At 39.7% G+C, this 21,028-nt stretch overlaps 2 protein-coding genes across 8 annotated transcripts in view; one reads left to right on the top strand and one right to left on the bottom strand.

Moving 5' to 3' along the window:
- The window catches only part of LOC127624967 (zinc finger protein 883-like), a 212,482-nt gene that overhangs the window by 81,336 nt on the left and 110,118 nt on the right, over nt 1–21,028 (bottom strand). For 2 of the 5 annotated variants that reach the window (XM_052099953.1, XM_052099956.1), the window contains exon 1: nt 12,300–13,920. The exons of 1 other annotated variant lie outside the window; for it this stretch is intronic. Coding sequence is in view for 1 of the 4 variants with exons in the window: in XM_052099961.1 (XP_051955921.1) it covers nt 8,954–9,272; nt 17,011–17,184 (493 nt within the window). In the remaining 3 variants the exon portion in view is untranslated. Of the gene's footprint in view, nt 1–8,953; nt 9,273–12,299; nt 13,921–17,010; nt 17,257–18,046; nt 18,083–21,028 lie in introns of those variants that run through there. 2 more of the 5 variants (XM_052099961.1, XM_052099960.1) reach the window with 2 other exon arrangements.
- The window catches only part of LOC127625016 (zinc finger protein 501-like), a 617,707-nt gene that overhangs the window by 541,366 nt on the left and 55,313 nt on the right, over nt 1–21,028 (top strand). The window lies entirely within an intron of this gene.

Here is a 21,028-nt window from a genome sequence, read left to right as displayed (position 1 = left end):
TTGAACACACACCAAACTGAGCGCATAAAATTTCAGCTCTTCTTCTTGTGTTTTCTGGTGGTTCACAAAACAACTTCTGGTGAATTTCAGCCACCTGCTGGACAGGACTGTTTAAAGTACCTACAGTTGAAGTTTACATACACTTAGGTTGAAGTAATTAATACAACTTTTTTTTAACCATTCCACATATTTTCTATTAGCAAATAATAGTTTTGGCAAGTCATTTAGGACATCTACTTTGTGCATGACATGAGTCATTTTTCACAATTCCAGTGGGTCAGAAGTTACATACACCAAGATAACTGTGCCTTTAAGCAGATTGGAAAATTCCAGAAAATTATGTCAAGCTTATAGACAACTAGCTTCTGATAGGAGGTCTAATGATTTGGAGATGTACCTGTGGAGGTGCGTGCGCTGCTGAGGACCTGAGACTCCGCCTTCAGAGCAGGTGACAAAGCGGCCCTAAGAACAGCAAGGCCCAAACTGTCCTGGGCCATCAGAGAGGCAAAGCGCGCACATGCCCAGAGAATCCACAGTCACTTCCAGGACAGTGGCGACATGCAGCGCATGTAACAGGGCATCCAGGCCATCACCAACTACAGAACATCATCAATTGCCTGTGACAAAGATGCCTCCCTTCCAGATGTGCTGAACGACTTCTACGCTCGGTTTGAGGTGCAGAACAACGTGGTGCCGTGGAAGACCTTCCCTTTTCCCAACGACCAAGTGCTCTGTCTTACCACGGCTGATGTCAGGAAAACTCTACATAGAGTCCTGGCAGAGTGCTCAGACGATGTGCAGACCAGATGGCAGATGTTTTTACTGACATCTTCAACATCTCTCTGAGCAGCGCCGTTGTTCCACCACCATCATCCCCATGCCAAAGAAGTCTTCAGTGTCCTGCCTCAACGACTATCATCCCGTCACACTCACACCCATCATCATCAAGTGCTTCGAGAGGCTTGTCATGAGGCACATTAAGACCCAGCTTCCCCCCTCACTAGACCCACTGCAGTTCACATATCATCCAAACAATTAAACAGACCATCACCACCACCCTCCATCTGGCTCTCACCCACCTAGATAAAAACGACTCATACATTTGAATGCTGTTCATAGACTTCAGCTCAGCATTCAACACAATAATTCCTCAGCACCTGATTGGAAAGATGAACCTGCTGGGCCTGGACAACTCCCTCTGCAACTGGATCCTGGACTTCCTGACTGGGAGACCTCAGTCAGTCCGGATCGGGAATACATCTCCACCACCACCACACTGAGCACAGAAGCTTGCCAGGGCTGTGTGCTCAGTGCACTGCTTTTCACTCTGCTGACTCACGACTGTGCAGCAATGCACAGCTCGAACCACATAATCAAGTTCGCCAATGAAACAACCGTGGTGGGTCTCATCAGCAAGAACATACAGAGAGGAGGTGCAGCGGCTAACGGACAAGTGTAGAGCCAACAACCTGTCTCTGAATGTGGAAAACAAAAGAGATGGTTGTTGACTTTAGGAGAACAAAGATTGACCGCTCTCTGCTGAACATCGACTGCTCCTCTGTGGAGATCGTCAAGAGCACCAAATTCCTTGGTGTTCACCTGGCGGAGAACCTCACCTGGTCCCTCAACACCAGCTCTGTTACCAAGAAAGCCCAGCAGCGTCTCTACTTTCTTTGAAGGCTGAGAAAGGCACATCTCTCATCCCCCATCTTCACCACATTCTATTGAGAGCATCCTGAGCAGCTGCATCACTGCCTGGTTTGGGACTTGCACCATTTCGGACCACAAAGCCCTGCAGAGGATAGTGAGGACAGCTGAGATTTTTGCACATGTCCAGAGTGGAGGAACGTTGTCTCATTTCACTGTGTACTGTACCAACTGTATATGGCTGAACGACAATAAAAACCACTCGACTTGACTAATGGCAATCCCACCAAATACCAACAAAGTGTATGTAAATGTCTGACCCACTGGGAATGTGATGAAAAAAATAAAAGCTGAAATAAATCATTCTCTCTACTATTATTCTGACATTTCACATATTAAAATAAAATAGTGATCCTAACTGACACAAGACAGGGAATGTTTTCTATGACTAAATGTCAGGAATTGTGAGTTTAAATGTATTTGGCTAAGGTGTATGTAAACTTCTGAATTCAACTGTTGAAAAACAGTGCAGAGGCATGTGTAGAATAACAAAATGTTTTGGTATTCCATTAGTGTTGTCAAACGGTTAACCGAATGTCGACTATCCGTGAACATCGCTATTAGTTAGCTTGAAAAAATAAATTCTAGAGAAGAGAATATTTTAAATACCATTACTGTCAGAGATGCAATAATAGATGCAGAGTAGATACAACTAATTTCAGAGTATTTTAGCTGGTGGAAGCGCAATCGCCACGAAATGCAACGGAAACGAATATCAACTATTTTGTTAAGTAAACATTGTTCTCAAGTAGCCTAATAATTCAAGTAAACAATCAGTAATAAAGAAGAAAGAAATTACAAGCAACAGAACAAATAAAAACAATAGAACAAAAGTCAAAATTAAGAAAAACTGTGCTTTAACAGTATGGAGTATTTAATAAACCCTCAGAAATTGAAAAAGTAAAAGTTTGTAATTAAGTGATTCTAAACTCAGCAAAAAAGAAATGTCCTCTCACTTTCAGCTGCTTTTATTTTCAGGAAACTTAACATGTAAATATTTGTATGAACATAAAATACAGTCAGTATCTGGTGTGGCCCCCAGCTGCATTAAGTACTGCAGTGCATCTCCTCCTCATGGACTGCACCAGAATTGCCAGTTCTTGCTGTAAGGTGTTACCCCACTCTTCCACCAAGGCACTTGCAAGTTCCAGGACATTTCTGGGGGGAATGGTCCTAAACATCACCCTCAGATCCACCAGGTCCCAAACGTGCTCAATGTGATTAAGGTCCAGGCTTTTTCTGGCCATGGCTGAACACGGACACACCTGTCTTGCAGGAAATCATGCACAGAACGAGCAGTATGGCTGGTGGCATTGTCATGCTGGAGGGACATGTCAGGATGAGCCTGCTGGTAGGGTTCCCCATGAGAGAGGAGGATATTTGCCCTGTAACACACAGCATTGAGATTGCCTACAATGATAACAAGCTCAGTCCAATGATGCTGTGACACACCACTCAAGACCATGATGGAACCTCCACCTCTAAATTGATCCTGCTCCACAGTAGAGGCCTCAGTATAACCCTCATTCCTTTGACGATAAACGTGAGCCATCACCCCTGGTGAGACAAAACCATGACTCCTCAATGAAGAGCACTTTTTGCCAGTCCTGTCTGGTCCAGCGAAAGTGAGTTTGTGCCCAGAAGCAACGTTGTTGACAGTGATGTCAGGTCAGGACCTGTCTTACAACAGACCTACAAGTCCTCAGTCCAGCCTCTCTCAGCCTATTGCAGACAGTCTGAGCACCGATGGAGGGATTGCGTGTTCCTGGTGTAACTCAGGCAATTGTTTTTGCCATCCTGTGCCTGTCCTGCAGGTGTGATATTCAGATGTACCGATCCTGTGCAGGTGTTGTTACACGTGGTCTGCCACTGCGAGGACCATCAGCTGTCCTTCCTGTAGCACTGTCTTAGGTGTCTCACACTGCGGGTATTGCAATTTATTGCCTTGGCCACATCAGCAGTCCTCATGCCTAAATGCAGCATGCCTAAGGCAGTTTCACGCAGATGAGCAGGGACCCTGGAGATCTTTCCTTTGGTCAGTAGAAAGTTCTATTTAGTGTCCTAAGTTTTTATAACTGTGACTACCATCTGTAAGCTATTAGTGTCTTATAGACCGTTCCATAAATGCATGTTTATTAATTGTTTATGGTTCATTGAACAAGCATGGAAACATTGTTTAAACCCTTTACAATAAAGATTTGTACATTTATTTGGATTTTTATTAAATTATCATCTCCTGAAAAAGGGACACTTCTTTAAGTTTACTAGTTTTTTTTGGACCTGAAGAATGTCCCAAGGTGTGGTGACTGTGGTACAAGCAGAGGAATTGACTTTGGCCTCAGGGTGTGCATTATGTTTCAGTAATTTAATGGGCTGGAGTCAATTATTCCTCACTTAAATCAGTTTTTCACTAGATGATTTTTTGACATTAGTACTTTTAAACAGATTAAAATTATCTAAATTTTTCTAAACATTATCTATTATATAAAATAAGTGAATACAGTGAGTGGTCTTTAACAGGCTATGTTTATATTCATACCTAAAAAAATAATAGACATATTGACCAAATCTTTTATCTAGTTGGGCTTTCTAGTATATACATTTCACAGTTTAGGAACATATCCAGATTACCAATAGCGCTCTCAGAGCACACACAAATAAAGAACAAACACAGAAGCTGCCTGTCAGTCAAACAGCACTAGGGCTGGGACGTCACGTCGACGTCATCAACGTTGACGCAAAATATGCGCGTCGATTCATCAGACCCAAAACAAAGATGGCAGCGCCGGAGAGTAGAAGCAAAACGAGTGGCTCCTCAGACTACCAGAAGTGCAAGGCGGCACGCACTCATTCATCTAAAGTATGGGAATTCTTTAATTTAAAAGGAAACAATTCCGTGATATGTCGTCTTTGCAAAATGGAGATGGCCTTCCATTCTAGCACCACGGCAATGCACCAGCACCTGAAGAGGCGCCACCCGGGAGCAGCTGCAGATGACAGAGCACCGTAAGTTTTTTTTCAACTCCCCACTTTGCACTCGATGTTGGAGTAGGCTATAATACGTTGTCGACACCTAAAGTTTTCGCTTATAGCGACTAATAATGCGCTTATAGCTATGAATGTCGTGAAAAATACATTGAGGACACTGACAACGCGCTGACAGACAGGACCAAGCAGGTAACATTTAATAAAGTCTCAACTTTCAAATTTGGTCAGTCAAAGAAAATTACACCATAAATAGGTTTACTATTTTGTGGCTCTTTAATGTGTCGTGACAGATTGCCTCAGTTAAAGCTGCTCATGAACCGATCATCTTTTCCTTGGTTAATTTATAGCATCAAATAGGCTAAACATGAATGTAGCTTACATCAGAAGGACTGTTGTTTTAACCGCGGAAAGATGTCAGTACAGTAGCCTACAATCCATTATTCAAATTCACCGACGTTAATCTTCTCTCTCCTGACTACTTTGTCGGACAAAAATGGCGTATTATGATTGATTGATCAGCTCGCCAGTCAATCAAACTCCCGGCAAATGTTTTTTTTTAAACATTTTATACACCCCCACCCCCGATGAAACCGGTATTACCGGTGTTGTCACAAGTCGATTAATCGAAATCGAATCGGACTGAAAAAAATGAATCGTTAGATTAATCGATGCATCGGAAAAAATAATCACTAGATTAATCGTTTATCCCAGCCCTAAATAGCACAGAAGCACAGAAATAAAAAGTGATCTTTAAAGGTGCACTCAGCGATTCCTTTGAAACACTGTTGATATTAGAACTCAACTGCCAAAATAAACACACCCCTCCCTTCAGTGCTCCTTTGGAAGCCCCCCAAATTAATGCAAGCGAGAAGGTTTTACGCTCACCAGCTCCAGACACTCATGTCTACTGCTACTAAATCCAACATCACAACAACAGCATATATGGGTTCAGTGAAACAAAGAAATATTTATGTTACCCACCTATCGAAAAAAAATAGCAACATCTGCATCCGTCTTCAAGCCTTTTACTCTCTGAGGTCTCTCCACTGCTGAAAAGCCTCGCCGATGTTGACGCGGCTCCTAGCCCTCGACTTATCATAATCCTCCTTTCATATTCATCTGACCTTTTTCTCTTGGTCGGTTTCTCGGCCACTTGTCCTCCTTGGAGTTTAGAAAGTTCACATCAGCCAGATTTGCCATCTAATTAATTTCCCTCTCGCTCTGCCCCCACTCCACATCCTGTGCACATGCAAGAACCACCCCCTGTTGCTGATTGGCTAGAGATATTTATGGAATTTGGCAAAAAGTTTATTGGATTAGAATGACTAAGTACACCTTCAAGATTCTTGTTATCTGTGATGTTTCTCTCTCTAGTCTCCCTTTTAACCTATTAATGAGATCGTTCAATGGTAGTCCTGTGATCAAATACAAGGAAACGCCCCTGATTTATACAATCAATACTGCATTTCATAATAATAATGATTTAGATATAATTACCCCAGTCACCATTCACAGTCAAAATTCAATTAGAATTTTTGGTAACACTTTATTTTACGTAGTCCTTGATACAGAGTAATTACTTAGTTAATTACTTAGTAATAAACTTTGTAATTACATGTACCAAAATGTAATTAACATGTAACTAAGTTATGGTACAGCCTGTACTTACAGATTGTAATTACACACATGTAAAAGGCAGCTACTGTTACACATATGTAACAAGCAGAGTCTGTTACATACGTGTTACAAACTTGGTACACTGTAATTATGTAAGAAAGTACTTAGTACCACACAATGTAACAGGAAGTACTTAAATATATTAGGCTACTAAGGTCTGCAGTTACATATGGCAAATGTGTACGTTTTGTAGCATTACATGTATGTAACATAAAATAAAGTGAATCAAGATTGTACTTAAGTGGACTTCATGTGTATCTACATACCTTATCCATCTTAAATAACCCACTAGTTCACTGCTAAAATACATGCATTAGCTTCTTTATTACATTAAAATTACAGAAAATTACACAGGTATAAGCCACGTAAAATAAAGTGTATCAAGACTGTACTTAAGTGGACTTCATGTGTATCTACATACCTTGTCCATATGTACCTTAGTTTGGGTAAACTCACTAGTTCACAGCATAAATACATGCATTAGCTTCTTAATTACATTGCAACTACAGAATATTACACAGGTATAAGCTACGTAAAATAAAGTGTATCAAGACTGTACTTAAGTGGACTTCATGTGTATCTACATACCTTGTCCATATGTACCTTAGTTTGGGTAAACTCACTAGTTCACAGCATAAATACAAGCAGTAGCTTCCCAACTATATTACAATTACAGAATACTGTATTTTAACTCAATAGTGTAGAGTTGAATTGATGTGGTTACCCTTTCCATCCACCTGCCTGCACACAAAAGGTGACATTATCAAAATGACAAGTCAAATTATAAATTTATTTTTCCCCTTCAAATACAACATATAATTAGCAATGTAATTAGGAAGCTAATGCATGTATTTAAGCTGTGAACTAGAGAGTTAATTCAAACTAAGTTACATATGGACAAGGTATGTAGATACACATGAAGTCCACTTAAGTACAGTCTTGATACACTTTATTTTACGTAGCTTATACCTGTGTAATTTTCTGTAATTTTAATGTAATAAAGAAGCTAATTAGGGCTGGGATAAACGATTATTTTTTCGATGCATCGATTAATCTAACGATTCATTTTTCCAGTCCGATTCGATTTCGATTCGATTATCTACCCATAAATTGACTAATAGCAATTTATACATGTTGATTTACATATCTGAATGAAAAAAAACATTAATTCCTTAACATTGCAATATATGTTTATTGCTCTTAAAATTCCAAAATTAAAGACTATACAAGTGCAAAGTAATGCATTCTTAGTCAGAGTTAGCATTCAATAAAACCTTGAAGCCTTGAAAACACATAGGCCTAGCTTACTGAAAAAGTGCATCTTGTAATTCTTCTTTCAGATTAAAATAACAACTTAATGTCTAGCATTCAATAAAAAAATAAAGGTCACCCAAAATACTTGTTTAGAGCAATTGAAAGAATACAGTAACCAATGTAAACTTGAGGGCTTTAAGCTAATACAGAGAGTGCTTTTCCAACAAAAAATAAATAATGAAAATAAACATTCAGAATTCAACATTTATGGGCCTAGCTTACTGAAAAAAAGCATCACATGCAAATAACAACTTACACTTTCCTTTCACCTTAAGAATAGTGTGTGTGTGCGTGCATACTGGTGGCTCTCTTCAGGTGCTGGTGCATTGCCGTGGTGCTAGAATGGAAGGCCATCTCCATTTTGCAAAGAGCGACATATCACGGAATTTTTTACTTTTAAATGAAAGAATTCCCATACTTTTGAGGAGCGAGTGCGTGCCGCCTTGCACTTCTGATAGTCTGAGGAGCTACTGCGTGTTGCTACTACGCTCGGCGCCGCCATCTTTGTTTTGGGTCTGACGAATCGACGCGCATATTTTGCGTCGACGTATTTTTTGCGTCGACGTCATCGCGTTGTTCCAGCCCTAAAGCTAATGCATGTATTTAAGCTGTAAACTAGTGAGTTAATTCAAACTAAGGTGCATATGGACAAGGTATGTAGATACACATGAAGTCCACTTAAGTACAGTCTTGATACACTTTATTTTACGTGGCTTATACCTGTGTAATTTTCTGTAATTTTAATGTAATAAAGAAGCTAATGCATGTATTTTAGCAGTGAACTAGTGGGTTATTTAAGATGGATAAGGTATGTAGATACACATGAAGTCCACTTAAGTACAAATCTTGATACACTTTAATTTATGTTACATACATGTAATGCTACAAAACGTACACATTTGCCATATGTAACTGCAGACCTTAGTAGCCTAATATATTTAAGTACTTCCTGTTACATTGTGTGGTACTAAGTACTTTCTTACATAATTACAGTGTACCAAGTTTGTAACACGTATGTAACAGACTCTGCTTGTTACATATGTGTAACAGTAGCTGCCTATTACATGTGTGTAATTACAATCTGTAAGTACAGGCTGTACCATAACTTAGTTACATGTTAATTACATTTTGGTACATGTAATTACAACGTTTATTACTAAGTAATTAACTAAGTAATTACTCTGTATCAAGGACTACGTAAAATAAAGTGTTACCGAATTGTTTTTTCTAAACAATTTAAGTAAATGGTGACACCTCAAAAACACACCTGAAGGAATAAAATCATCATCATCACTCAGTTGTTCCTCTGCTGTGGTTTCATCATCATCATCACTCTGTTGTACCACAGCTGTGGTTTCTCCTCTCATCTTCATCAGGTTCCTGCAGTCCAGCAGCTTCACTGAACACATCTTCACTGGTGTCTGCAGCATCTGCTGTTCATCATCATCATCTTCATCAGTCTGTTGTTCCTCTGTTGTGTTTTCTTCTTTTATCTCCTCCTGCTTCACTTCAATCTTCACTGGTGTCTGCAGCATCTGCTGTTCTCCAGCATGAATCACATCCACCTGCTCTCTCATGATGAACATCTGAACACAAAAACATCATCATTATAATGGACTGACATTCATCAAACTCTAAAAGATTAGTATATGTGATTATACAGAAGAACAGGTCTATTAAAAAATTATATTTATTTTGGGGGTCTACTAGAAAAGCTTTATATACTTTAATGTTCAAAAAACACATTGTTTTTCATACTGCACATTTATTTTCCCTGCTCTTCATACTCTGGTTGAAACGCTCTGATTTACCTCCTGTCTCTTTACAGCCCCCCTTTCTGAAAAGCCCAGTCTGCTCTGATTGGTCAGCTGGCCTACTCTGCTCTGATTGGTCAACCGCGTAGAGCATGTGTTGGAAATGTAACGCCCCTTACAATAAACGAGGTTCAGCTTCCGAGTCTTGCTGAGCAGCTGTAAACACTATTGTAACTATGGCATCAGTGGCGTCGATAATGAAAGTTTGGAAGAACTAGCTGATCGACCAGAAACACCTTCACAAGCACGACTTGAGCAGGACGTTTCACAGAGGTAAGTTTTACTTTTGTAGCTTTCTTACAAGTACAATGTCGATATTGTGACCTGACAAAGATTGAAGTAAAAGACATGTAGTCCATCTACATCAGTCATCTTTCTGAAATGGGTGTAGCCGAACCTTTTTCACCCGAGACAAGGGCGAGTCTAGACCCTATTTAGGGGTGCTTCAGCACCCCTAGCAAGGAGCTCAGCACCCCTAAAACTTGGAGTAAGAAATGTTGTTATTCTAAAAACAAATTCGTCTTTGACAAGGTTAAATAATGTCCAAAACATACTCCGTAGTTTGTGGTTTAAAATGTATGTGTTAAGGATGAAAATGAAAACACCCCCGCTTAGCAAACGGTATCGCCGGTTACAATGTTCTTCCGCAAGACGCATGTAGTTCTGTTTATTAACTGCTAGAGCGTGAAACAAAAACAGCAGCGCGACAAATAAACTGCGTACCTGTGTAGTGCGTACGTGTGTCTCTGTTGGTAAAGTTTATCGTTAATTTGATACTCATTTTAACAATCGGGAGTCATGTAAACATGACATCACGTGCATCTTTTCTGGTCAGTCGTCATGGAAACATGACGCCCTGGCGTTTGGACCAGAGTGAAAACAGATCACTGTATACCACCAGTATGTGTGAAAACACTCACTGTGGCTTTTTAAATGAATTGTTATTCATTCCTAGATTTATTTCTGTTATTTTTCAGTTGTGGCTGACTATCAAACTAGACAATAAAAGAAAGTTTAATGTTTTTCTTTTGCTGTATTTATTCATTCCTCACACACACACACAGGATTTAACCTGAACCAGGCTTAACTCCTGAACTCCTAGCATTACTCTCTCTCTCTGTGTGTGTGTGTGGCCTGCCAGTGAGCAATGGACATACGACAGTTTTTTAAAAGAAAAAAGACAGATTCAGGTGAGAGACTAGGGACAGTCCATAATGACCTCTGTCTTGTTTTTGGTTTTTTTGTTCTTCTGAAAAGTGTTAAGCTAAAGTAACATAATGCAAACCAGATATCTGTTGTTGTATCAAATTACTTATCTAGGCAATGGTCCCCTGCTTTTATTTTTTTTATTTATTTCAAACCCTCAATGGAGAATACAGTTTCTCTTGTGAAAGGAATTTGTGATTTAAAAAAGTTTCTAAGCCCAATAATAATAAAGACATTTAAAGTGACACGCCTCTGTGTGCCTTTTGATCATATCCTTATAATCTGTAAATGGTCTCCATAACATTTTTGTGACATGACAAACTGACCTCAACTCTCCTGCCTACAATATATTTGTGTATGATTGTCAGTGCCAAGGGAAAGAGAGGGAGATGGAGAAGGAGAAAGGGAGAGCATGCAGGAAGAACCAGGTGAGGAAACAACAACAATAAATTGACATATAGTGAATAGTGGCAAGCAAAACAGTAACTACTCATACTCCTATACTAACTTATTGCCATTAAGTAGCCTATATTACATTTACTTTTTGTAACATTATTTTACACCACATTTTTTCATAATAAAGGAGGAGGAAAACAACAGGGAGAGTCCATAAGGGATGAGAGGGAATTGACTAGTGAAAGAAATGAAGAGACAGAGGGAGTGCAACATAGAGACCACCAAGCCAAAGCAGCAGAGACAGAAGAGAGCTGTTCAGACTTAGGGGATAAGGACACTGGTCCTAAACAGTTAAAGCTGTCTCAATACCCTCATACTCAGTTTGGCACACACAAAAAAAGAGCCTTTCAAGAACCATTTTTTGTAAATAATTTACATTTTGTTGTCCAAGTACCTGTTACTTTGTTCAATGACAATAAAGTTGAATCTAATCTAACCAATCTGATGACTGTTGATACATGTAGGGTGTGAACAGGTCAGGTTTGGGGAATGTACAATTCATATTACTGATCGAAATCAATGATTAATCATACAGTGTGACCCGAACACCCATTACATGTAAAAACGTCCCAAAAGGGCTTATATAGTCCTTTATTCTGCTTCAAAAATATATAGATAATTAAACACAAAGAATTATAATTAATTAGGAATATATATTTTATGCAGACAGGCTATATTAATTTTAATAACCCCGTAATGGAATTGACCCGTAGGCTACCGCAACCAGTCAGTTCGTCCGCCGAACCACTTTATTTGGTACTTTGATCAATTCTCCAGAGGGGTTATTCCTAGTTATAAGCTTACTCATCAAAAGCACGTTAACTTACTTTGATAATATCAGCTCGTAGCTTGAAATCGCACATTAAAGAGGCTTTGTTTTGTAACCAACACACACAGACAATTACGCGTATAATTGAGTTTAATACAAGGCACTATGATATATCAGTGCAATTGACAAACATACATATAACACAGAATAAGCATAAAATAAACAAAATAAATGCAGTAAGGGAAAGTGAAGAATTATTGGAGGTATGGCAAACTTATTACAACAATTAACCCTTTAAGAGCCAGCAAGTGGAATTACACACTTTAACGCATTGGAATTTCAGGTGAAATCATACTTGCACACTAGACCTTTTTGTGTTGCTTGAGCGAGACTGCGTGTCCTCGTGGCGTTCTTGAGACAGAGGACTTCGGTGTTTCCAGAGCGTGGAGTTGAATAGTTCACGAGGGTTCCTGAGAGTTGCAGAAGATCGGGAGAAGAAGTGAGAGAGTGTAAGATGGCTTGAGGAGATCCAGGGGAAATCCAAGGGAGGTCCAGAAGTGAAGTTGGGAGTTGGAAGCAGCCAGGATGCAGCAAGAGAGGCAGGAAGCAAGAGGGTTGAAATGTTCAGCAGAAGAGATGAAGAGCAAAAAAAGACGAGTCAATGCTGGATCTGACCTTTAAAGTAGGGAGGTCACGCCTCCTGTGTGAGAAGTGACCCAATGAGGCCCCTCCCTTTGTCTGGTCAAAGCTCATTTGCATACTTTATGATTTGGTCAGGACTTTTGCTTTGACTCACTCAAAAGACGGTAACATAGCAGAACATGATTCAACGGTGACTTTATACTCAAATTCCGCTAGGACAAGTCGTAAGGTTTAATTTGATACCAAGAAAGGTATATTTGGTACCCTTACAAGTGGTTAAACACTCTCAGGCTATTACATATAAAGCCTCAGAGTTTTCTACACAAATGAAACAATTCTACTAATTTTGATCTAACACCAAACATACACAACACACAGGGATTAAAACATATTTCATTATAACTAAGCCCTTTTAGGCTTTATAAGAAAGGCACACACATTTTTACGTTCAAAGTTTCCCCCTTTCTTTCCACACGATAAGCACGAGGGAGTCACATGCGGGAACACCACGAGGTTTCTCTGTCAATAGTTCTTTGTACTATCACAGACCATTTCCGTGATCTTACAGGGGCTCTTTTGTCTCAAAAATAGCCGAGTCCATGATTGTCCATTCATTGATTCCTCCAGACGCTACATACAAAAGGAGGCACATGGAGTTAACGGTCAGGAAAACCAGCTGAGTGAAGAAGGTTTTGTGTTTGTTACAGGGGGCTGTCTGTGTGAACTCTCACAATTAAGCTGGTGCTCTGAAAAGGTCTCAAAAGAAAAAAAAAATCTGGATTTTGGAGTTAGCTGAACCAATGTTAAAATGATAGTTATTTTTCAATAGACATATTTTTTATTTTTGTGTGAAAAGAGGGTGGGTGGTGGCAGTGGGGCTCATTGGGTGCTCAGCACCCCTAAAGCTCTGACCCTAGAATCGCCCCTGACCCGAGATATGAACGACGAACAGAGGCTTACTCACAGTTAGTAATCAAGTTAGCCATGGACTACCATGAATAACAAAACTATTTCAACACAATAACATTAGCTATCAGGTTAGCAGAGGCCTACAGCTGTGCACTGGGTGTACACCGTTGTTACAACACAAAACTCCTCATTTTAACTCTCGATAGCAGATAAATCCACAAAAAATCAAGCATACTTACAGGTTGTTATCCTGAAGTGCCAGATCGTCCCAAAATAGTGTGAACTGCACCAACTTTCTTGGGTAAAAGACTAAAAAAATCCAGCAAAATATAATTTTTTTTAAATGTTGGCCCCCCGACCAAAGATTTTCCTAGTCGACTAGTAGTCGATAGTTTAAGCCATTAGTCAACTAGTCACATGTTTATGATATTATTTTAATTACTTAAATATATATTTTGGGGGCATCAGAAAATGGTTAAGTTCCAGGGCTGAGAAAGATTGTTATAAGTAATAAATCGCATATAGCTGATACCTTTGACTGTGTCAAGCTTCTTTTCCCATGTATTAAATTATTATTAGGCTATATAGTATATTTTTCAATATTCTAGTATGTTTTTATATCAAAGTACTTATATGAGTTTCCTGGCCTTTGTGTGACCCAGGAGAGAGCATATGAGGTTACTAAAAGTGTTGATGTTGCAGAGGCCACAAAGAGCACCCAGCTGTAACAAAATAATGAGGCTATGGACCTTGAAGATAGACTAAAGCCAAGTTTCTACCAGTAAAAAGATATCAAAAGGCTCTGTGAGATAATGGTGTCAAAAGTATCCATTGGTTACAAAAATAACGAAGGGGCGTAGAAATGAGGTAATGCCAGATAACAAACTGTATAGAAGAGGTGGTTTTGGACTAAGAGAGTCAGAACTGACAGCTGACTGGTCTCATGTTTGTTGGTGTTCAATAAACTACAACTTTGGCATCTGGAACTCAAGACTCTGAGAGTTTTCTTACAACTTAGAGAGATTCATCGCGATTTTCCACGACAGCTATTATTATCAAATTAATATTACATATAATTTTCCAGTAGACACACACTTAATGAAACACTCTTTATTATATTATTAAGAACAGATGACAGAAAATAATCTACGCCCATGTCTGCTTGTATGGAGGTGTGCAGTCTTGTGGAACACCTGCCACGTAAAGGGTTCTTACTCTTACTTTGTTTCTGTTTTCTGATTTTTTTTTGTTGCAAGAACAGTATCATCTATGAGAATGCTGTAAATGACCTCAGATATCTAAGTCAGGAGGTACGTTGAGTTCAGTTCATTTCATTTCAAAAAGTTCAACTCGAACCATGGTTTATATTTCAGTGATTATTATCATCATTATAATTATTATGTTTACATTTAGAATTTTTGTATGTCATTTTCCACATGCATGTTTAGACGGATTCTTGCCTAATGGTAAATGTTTATATATATATATATATATGAGTTTGATACATTTTAGGCACAGACTGAATTCCCTCTAAACAATCCAGTATCGAAAAATGTCTTGTCATTCGGTACCCAATTTCGATACCTAAGAGTTTCATCTCATCAACGTCAACGATAAGCATGTAGCATGCAAGATGTGCCCAAATCTAAAAGTGCTGGTGATTGGCTGTGTTTAGACATCAAGGAAAAACAATATTTCTATGCCGGTTATGTCCGGAGATGCGGTTCACACATGAGGCTGTGTATGCGTCTCAAACCCCATACATGTGAAAGATGTGGAAAAGATCAAAAGTGTGGTAAAATTTCATCAGGCTCGATGCCAACAGCACGTGATGCAATATTCACGACAAGATAATTGCTGCCAAGACCGGCAACATGACAAATCTGATGAAGCACTTGACAGTGCACGGAATAAACTTAAGAGCAGAAAGTTGCTCCGTCTTCAACTGCAAGAAGACCGAGCCGGTGCAGTCATCCTCTCATTGTCCTCATTCCACAGAGCTTCCTTCAACATGCCCACCACACAAGTCCTCCAAAACTACTGATGAATGCAGTGCCAGTGTGACTGGGACTCCGACAGGTAAAGTTAATATTTAGCAAACAAACCAACAAAATAATTCGGCTAATTTGTAGTGGTACATGCTTGTGTACATGTAATTTAACGTTTCTGTGTGAGGTGACATAGTCCTATAAACTGGGACCTACGTAACATTAGATATTGTTTGGATGTATGCTGTAGATAGCTAGCTAAATCAATGCTAAAAATGCTTTAAGGTTGACAGTAACTGATCAAGTTTAACTCGCATTAAACTAACAATCTTGATAAACCACACTTTGTTATAAGGGTTGGCTGAATTAACAGTTTAGCTGAGTCTAAAAAAAAAAAAAGTCAACAAACTGAAAAAAAAAAAATAAAACCAAAGTTTTTTTTTAGGTAATGTGTAATGTACGTAATCTTGCTCAAATAGATTTCATAAAATTGGTCGAAAAAAAGTATCGTTTAGGAACCGGTATCGAAGTCAAGGTATTGGCATCACATTTTTTTAATGATATATATATATATATATATATATATATATTATTGTTTTGATCACTTCATTATTTTAATTGCTTTTTCATTTAGTTTGGAGTGCAGTTTGAATTTAGAAATGTATTTGATTTAAGTTTTTTGTTTTTTAAAAAATGAATTTAATTTTCAATATAAAATCACAAGCAAAAATATTCTATAGACATTTTACATGCACAAAGAGCTATATTACACAATAAAAGTAAAGGTAAATTCAACAAAACATAATAGGGCCTCTTTAAAAAAAATTTTTTTTTACATGGATACAGGTTTTTTTTGTGGATATAAAAGTTAATTAGACACAATTTTACAGGTATGAATCTTTAACACAAGTATGTTTAAATGACAGTTTCGGGTTATTGTTACAGTGAGATTGCTCCTCACTGTTAGGAAAGAATGATGCCGTTTTTAAAATGCATTAAAAGAACAAAAACCTCTGACATTTCCAGCGGACTTTATTTAATAATTAGGGGTGCGCCGATCCGATATTCAGTCCGATACTGGCCAAAATCACTGGATCGGATATTGTAGGAGCCGGGGGAGTATAATCCGATCCGATCACGGACTTAAACCATCATACAAATGCTTAACACCTGAGCAACATGCCGTGAAGAGAGATGAGCACCATGCATCACGCAGGGTTGCCAGATTTTCACAACAAAATTCCACGCATTTGATGCTAAAAACTAGCCCAATCATCATGTCAGCTGTGTGGAGTTATTTTAAACTCAAGAAAAAAAACAAAGCCGAGTGCAATTTATGTAACATAAGCGTTTCGAGAGGTGGTAGCAGCAACACTTGTAGAAGCATCATGGAAAGGAGTATGCTGAATTTATCCAGGCAACGAGTGCAAAGAAGAAAAGTGTGCCGCAACAACAAACATTGCTGGAAACAATTCAGAAGCGTGAAAAACTCCCCCCAAAAAGCAACAAAGCAAAGCTGATAACGGAGAAAGTGACTGACTTTATTGTGCTGGATGACCAACCCCTTTCTGTTGTTGAGAATATGGGTTTTCGATGCTTTATGGAGTATTTGGATCATCTCCGACACGGCTGTCCCAAATAAGTACAAGGAAGTGTGTGAATTCATTTTGAGATGTTTAGAAAATGTTGCCATGATTAGCTTCACAACTGACATCTGGAGCTCAGACGTGTGTCCTATGTCATTACTTAGCCTGACTGCACAGTGGATAGATTCAAGCTTTAATTTGCAAAACTTTGTTCTACTGTACATTTTATAATGGAGATACTATTATTTTTTTTGATTGATTTTATTTAAGTTATGGTTTACAATAAGAGGTATGATTACATTGAGTGTTGAGTTACAGCCAGTATTTGACTTGAATTATAATTCTTTAAATATTAATTTTAACTTTCATTTTGAATATTTGAATTGTGCTGACTAATTAAAAATGCTGCAACAAGTTCTGTTTGGAAAATTTTAATAAAAGTGAAGCAGCAGTATTGCACAACGGAGTCATGTTGTGGGCTACTTTATGTCTTCCTTTAGTGGAGTAGAACCTTTGTTGCACTGTTTAAGCATGATGCTTTAGAGAGTGCTGAATGTACTTGTATATATACACACACACACACACACACACACACACACACACACACACACACACACACACACACACACACACACACACACAAAATTCCTTCACACTTTGCGATCCACGTCACCTGAAGCTATTTGGAAAGTTTGGAGTGCATCTGGACTGTGATCGGTGTAATTCTTCCTCTCATCAGTCAAAACTTAATTTTGCGCTAACTGCAGTGCTGCTCTCACGCGCCATCATTAGTTTAATGTGATCTCATGTTACCTTAAATGAGAACAAACCACGTTGTCGACTAAACGTTTCAGCCCTACATGTGACCAGTAACAAAACAAACTACATCAGACGATAATGAGCTTCTTTTAAAGTCATTAAAACACCAAAGAGATAAAAACAACATGCACAGAAAAATCTAAATCTGTCAATGTAAAACACACAAAGTACCGATTTTAGCGCTCAAACGGTGTTGTGGATCTCAGGTCGTCTTCTTCTTCTTGCGTTTTCTGCAACTTCTGGTGAATTTCCGCCTCCTGCTGGACTGGAGTGTTGATGCGTCGAAATAGATGAAAAGCGACTGAGAGAGGAGTTGAACATCCCGAAGGCAACTAACTCTTAAAGGGGCAGGATTAACATTTCCAATACCTTTACTTTTACAACAAAATAGACTTATAGCAGCTATTTAATAATAAAACAAAGATGATGATCTCAATAAAAAACATTGATTAAATATACAACTAAATATGGATTTGTAAAAATGTTTTTACATGCCCACTTCCCAATGCTCTTTAATTCCTCATAGTGGCACAATTACACGCCTCAATCCGGGTGATGAACCTCAGTTGCCTCCACTTCTGAGACAATCAGCCACCGGCACCAGAACCAGTTTTGAAGTGGGAAGGCCACACACTGAGCTGATTGTGATGTCATCACAACAACATTCCACAGTCAATATGTCCAATTTATAATATTATTTATAGTTATTGTCCATGTATACCACGTTCTGTTGAATGCTTGATTCTGATTGGGTGATTGGTAAGGTGTGCAGTTATTTTTCAAGGAAACGCACGGCTATAAAGTATTAACTGCATAACAGTTCCAAATCACTTCGCCAAATTAATTTAAGTTATTTCAAAGAGCCCTACAGGCTACCACAACAAAATTACCAATTAAAGCAAAGACATTGGTTGACGTACATTGGTAAAGAACGTCAAAACAATGTAAAAAATATCCAAAATATATTTCAATTTCATAAAATAAAAAAAAGCTCTCGCCACCCATTCGACACACACACACACACACACACACACACACACACACACACACACACACACACACACACACACAGAGAGAGAGAGACCAGCACTGCTGAACTAAACCAAATCAAAATAAACCAAATCATAAAAGAAAGCAAAAATTCATATTTGGACCATTGGGAAAATTAAAGTAAAAACCAAAGAAAACTGGAATGTTATCGGGCCCTAAACAGAACATATAATCTGGCAGAATATCTGCACACTGTAAGAGATCCAAAACAGAGATGGATCCTCCCCAAATACAGACTCTGTGATCACAGTCTGGCTATAGAAAAAGGCCGACACAGACAAACATGAATGAGTCTGAGCTCACTGTGACACGGGTGAGGTCGAGACAGAGACACACTTTCTCCTTCACTGTGAGAAATTTACAGAACTGAGAGAGAGATACCTGGTTACTGGGGGAGATCAGATCAGATGTTGGTGTTACTGGGGTAGATCAGATCAGATGCTGGTGTTACTGGAGGAGATCAGATCAGATGCTGGTGTTACTGGGGGAGATCAGATCAGATGCTGGTGTTACTGGAGGAGATCAGATCAGATGCTGGTGTTACTGGGGGAGAACAGATCAGATGCTGGTGTTACTGGGGGAGATCAGCTCAGACGCTGGTGTTACTGGGGGAGATCAGATCAGATGCTGGTGTTACTGGGGGAGATCAGATCAGATGCTGGTGTTACTGGGGGAGAACAGGTCAGATGCTGGTGTTACTGGGGAGATCAGATCAGATGCTGGTGTTACTGGGGAGAACAGGTCAGGCGCTGGTGTTACTGGGGAGATCAGATCAGATGCTGGTGTTACTGGGGAGAACAGGTCAGACGCTGGTGTTACTGGGGGAGATCAGATCAGATGCTGGTGTTACTGGGGGAGAACAGGTCAGACGCTGGTGTTACTGGGGGAGATCAGATCAGATGCTGGTGTTACTGGGGGAGAACAGGTCAGATGCTGGTGTTACTGGGGGAGATCAGATCAGATGCTGGTGTTACTGGGGGAGAACAGGTCAGATGCTGGTGTTACTGGGGTAGATCAGATCAAATGCTGGTGTTACTGGAGGAGATCAGATCAGATGCTGGTGTATTTTTATCAAGTTAAGTATAAATTAATCAGGTGTAATCAATGTAAACATTGTTGATTTGTACCACAGTTATTTCTGACAGGCAAATATGCAGTTTACTGTGTGTGTGTAAAGGCCTGTGGTCGTGATGGAATGTGTGCTCAACATATGTGTGACAATTTGAAGGTATGTGCAGGAACAGGAATAGCCTCATATATGTGCTCTCATGACTGCTGAGAAAATATATGGTGAGGCAAGTGTCTCCTGTCCACTTCTTAAAATAATCTGACCAGGGTTAAAGCATAGGAATAGCCCCACCTTGTTAGAGGACTGTATTTAATTGACCCAAAACCCAGAGATGCTTTAGTTGTGCTGCAGGCAACTCGGCTTTATTGTATGATAATAAAGTCTATTCTTCTGAAATCAAAATCCCAAAGATGTTGAGTGATTTTTCACAAATTGGGTAGAAACTCTGTGTATATGTGAAGAAAGCTCTAGAACTTAGTGGTTCCCCTAACCCTGTGGGATATGGTGTGAACCCCGGGCCAAACCCTGTAACCAAGCCTCCCACGGCTCCTCCCTCTAAGCTTGCCACGGCTAATGAGCCAGCACCCATACCTGCCACGGTTAACGAGCCAGCGCCCATGACTTTAGCCTCGACCGTCCCAGAGCCAGTGCCTGTAGCCTGACCCGTCCCAGAGCCAGCTCTCCCGCCTCTAAAAGCCCATGTGCCCACACAGAGTACCCGTCTTCTTCCGCAGATTCCATCCAGTACCCTAGCCCTTCCTCCTCTGCTGATTCAATCCAGTACCCTGGCCCATTCTCCTCTGCTGGCTCTGCCCAGGACATCGACGGCGACTCCTGATCAGCCTGTTCTCTCCAAGTCACTGGCCCGACCATCGCCCGCGGACTTCACAGACAAGGGGATCTGTCAACCCTCCAACTCCTCCATGGCCCTCCGAGCCCTGGACTCCGCCTTCGCCATCCGGTCCGCTCATCTCCGCCGTGGTCCTCCAGACTATTGGCATCACTGGAATTCCTTGTCCCTCCAGCTATTCTTT

Source organism: Xyrauchen texanus, chromosome 31, assembly GCF_025860055.1.
Source record: "Xyrauchen texanus isolate HMW12.3.18 chromosome 31, RBS_HiC_50CHRs, whole genome shotgun sequence".
Classification (NCBI taxonomy): Eukaryota; Metazoa; Chordata; class Actinopteri; order Cypriniformes; family Catostomidae; genus Xyrauchen; species Xyrauchen texanus.
The sequence above is the reverse complement of the archived record's forward strand: the minus strand, read 5'-3'. Positions and strand labels throughout refer to the sequence as shown.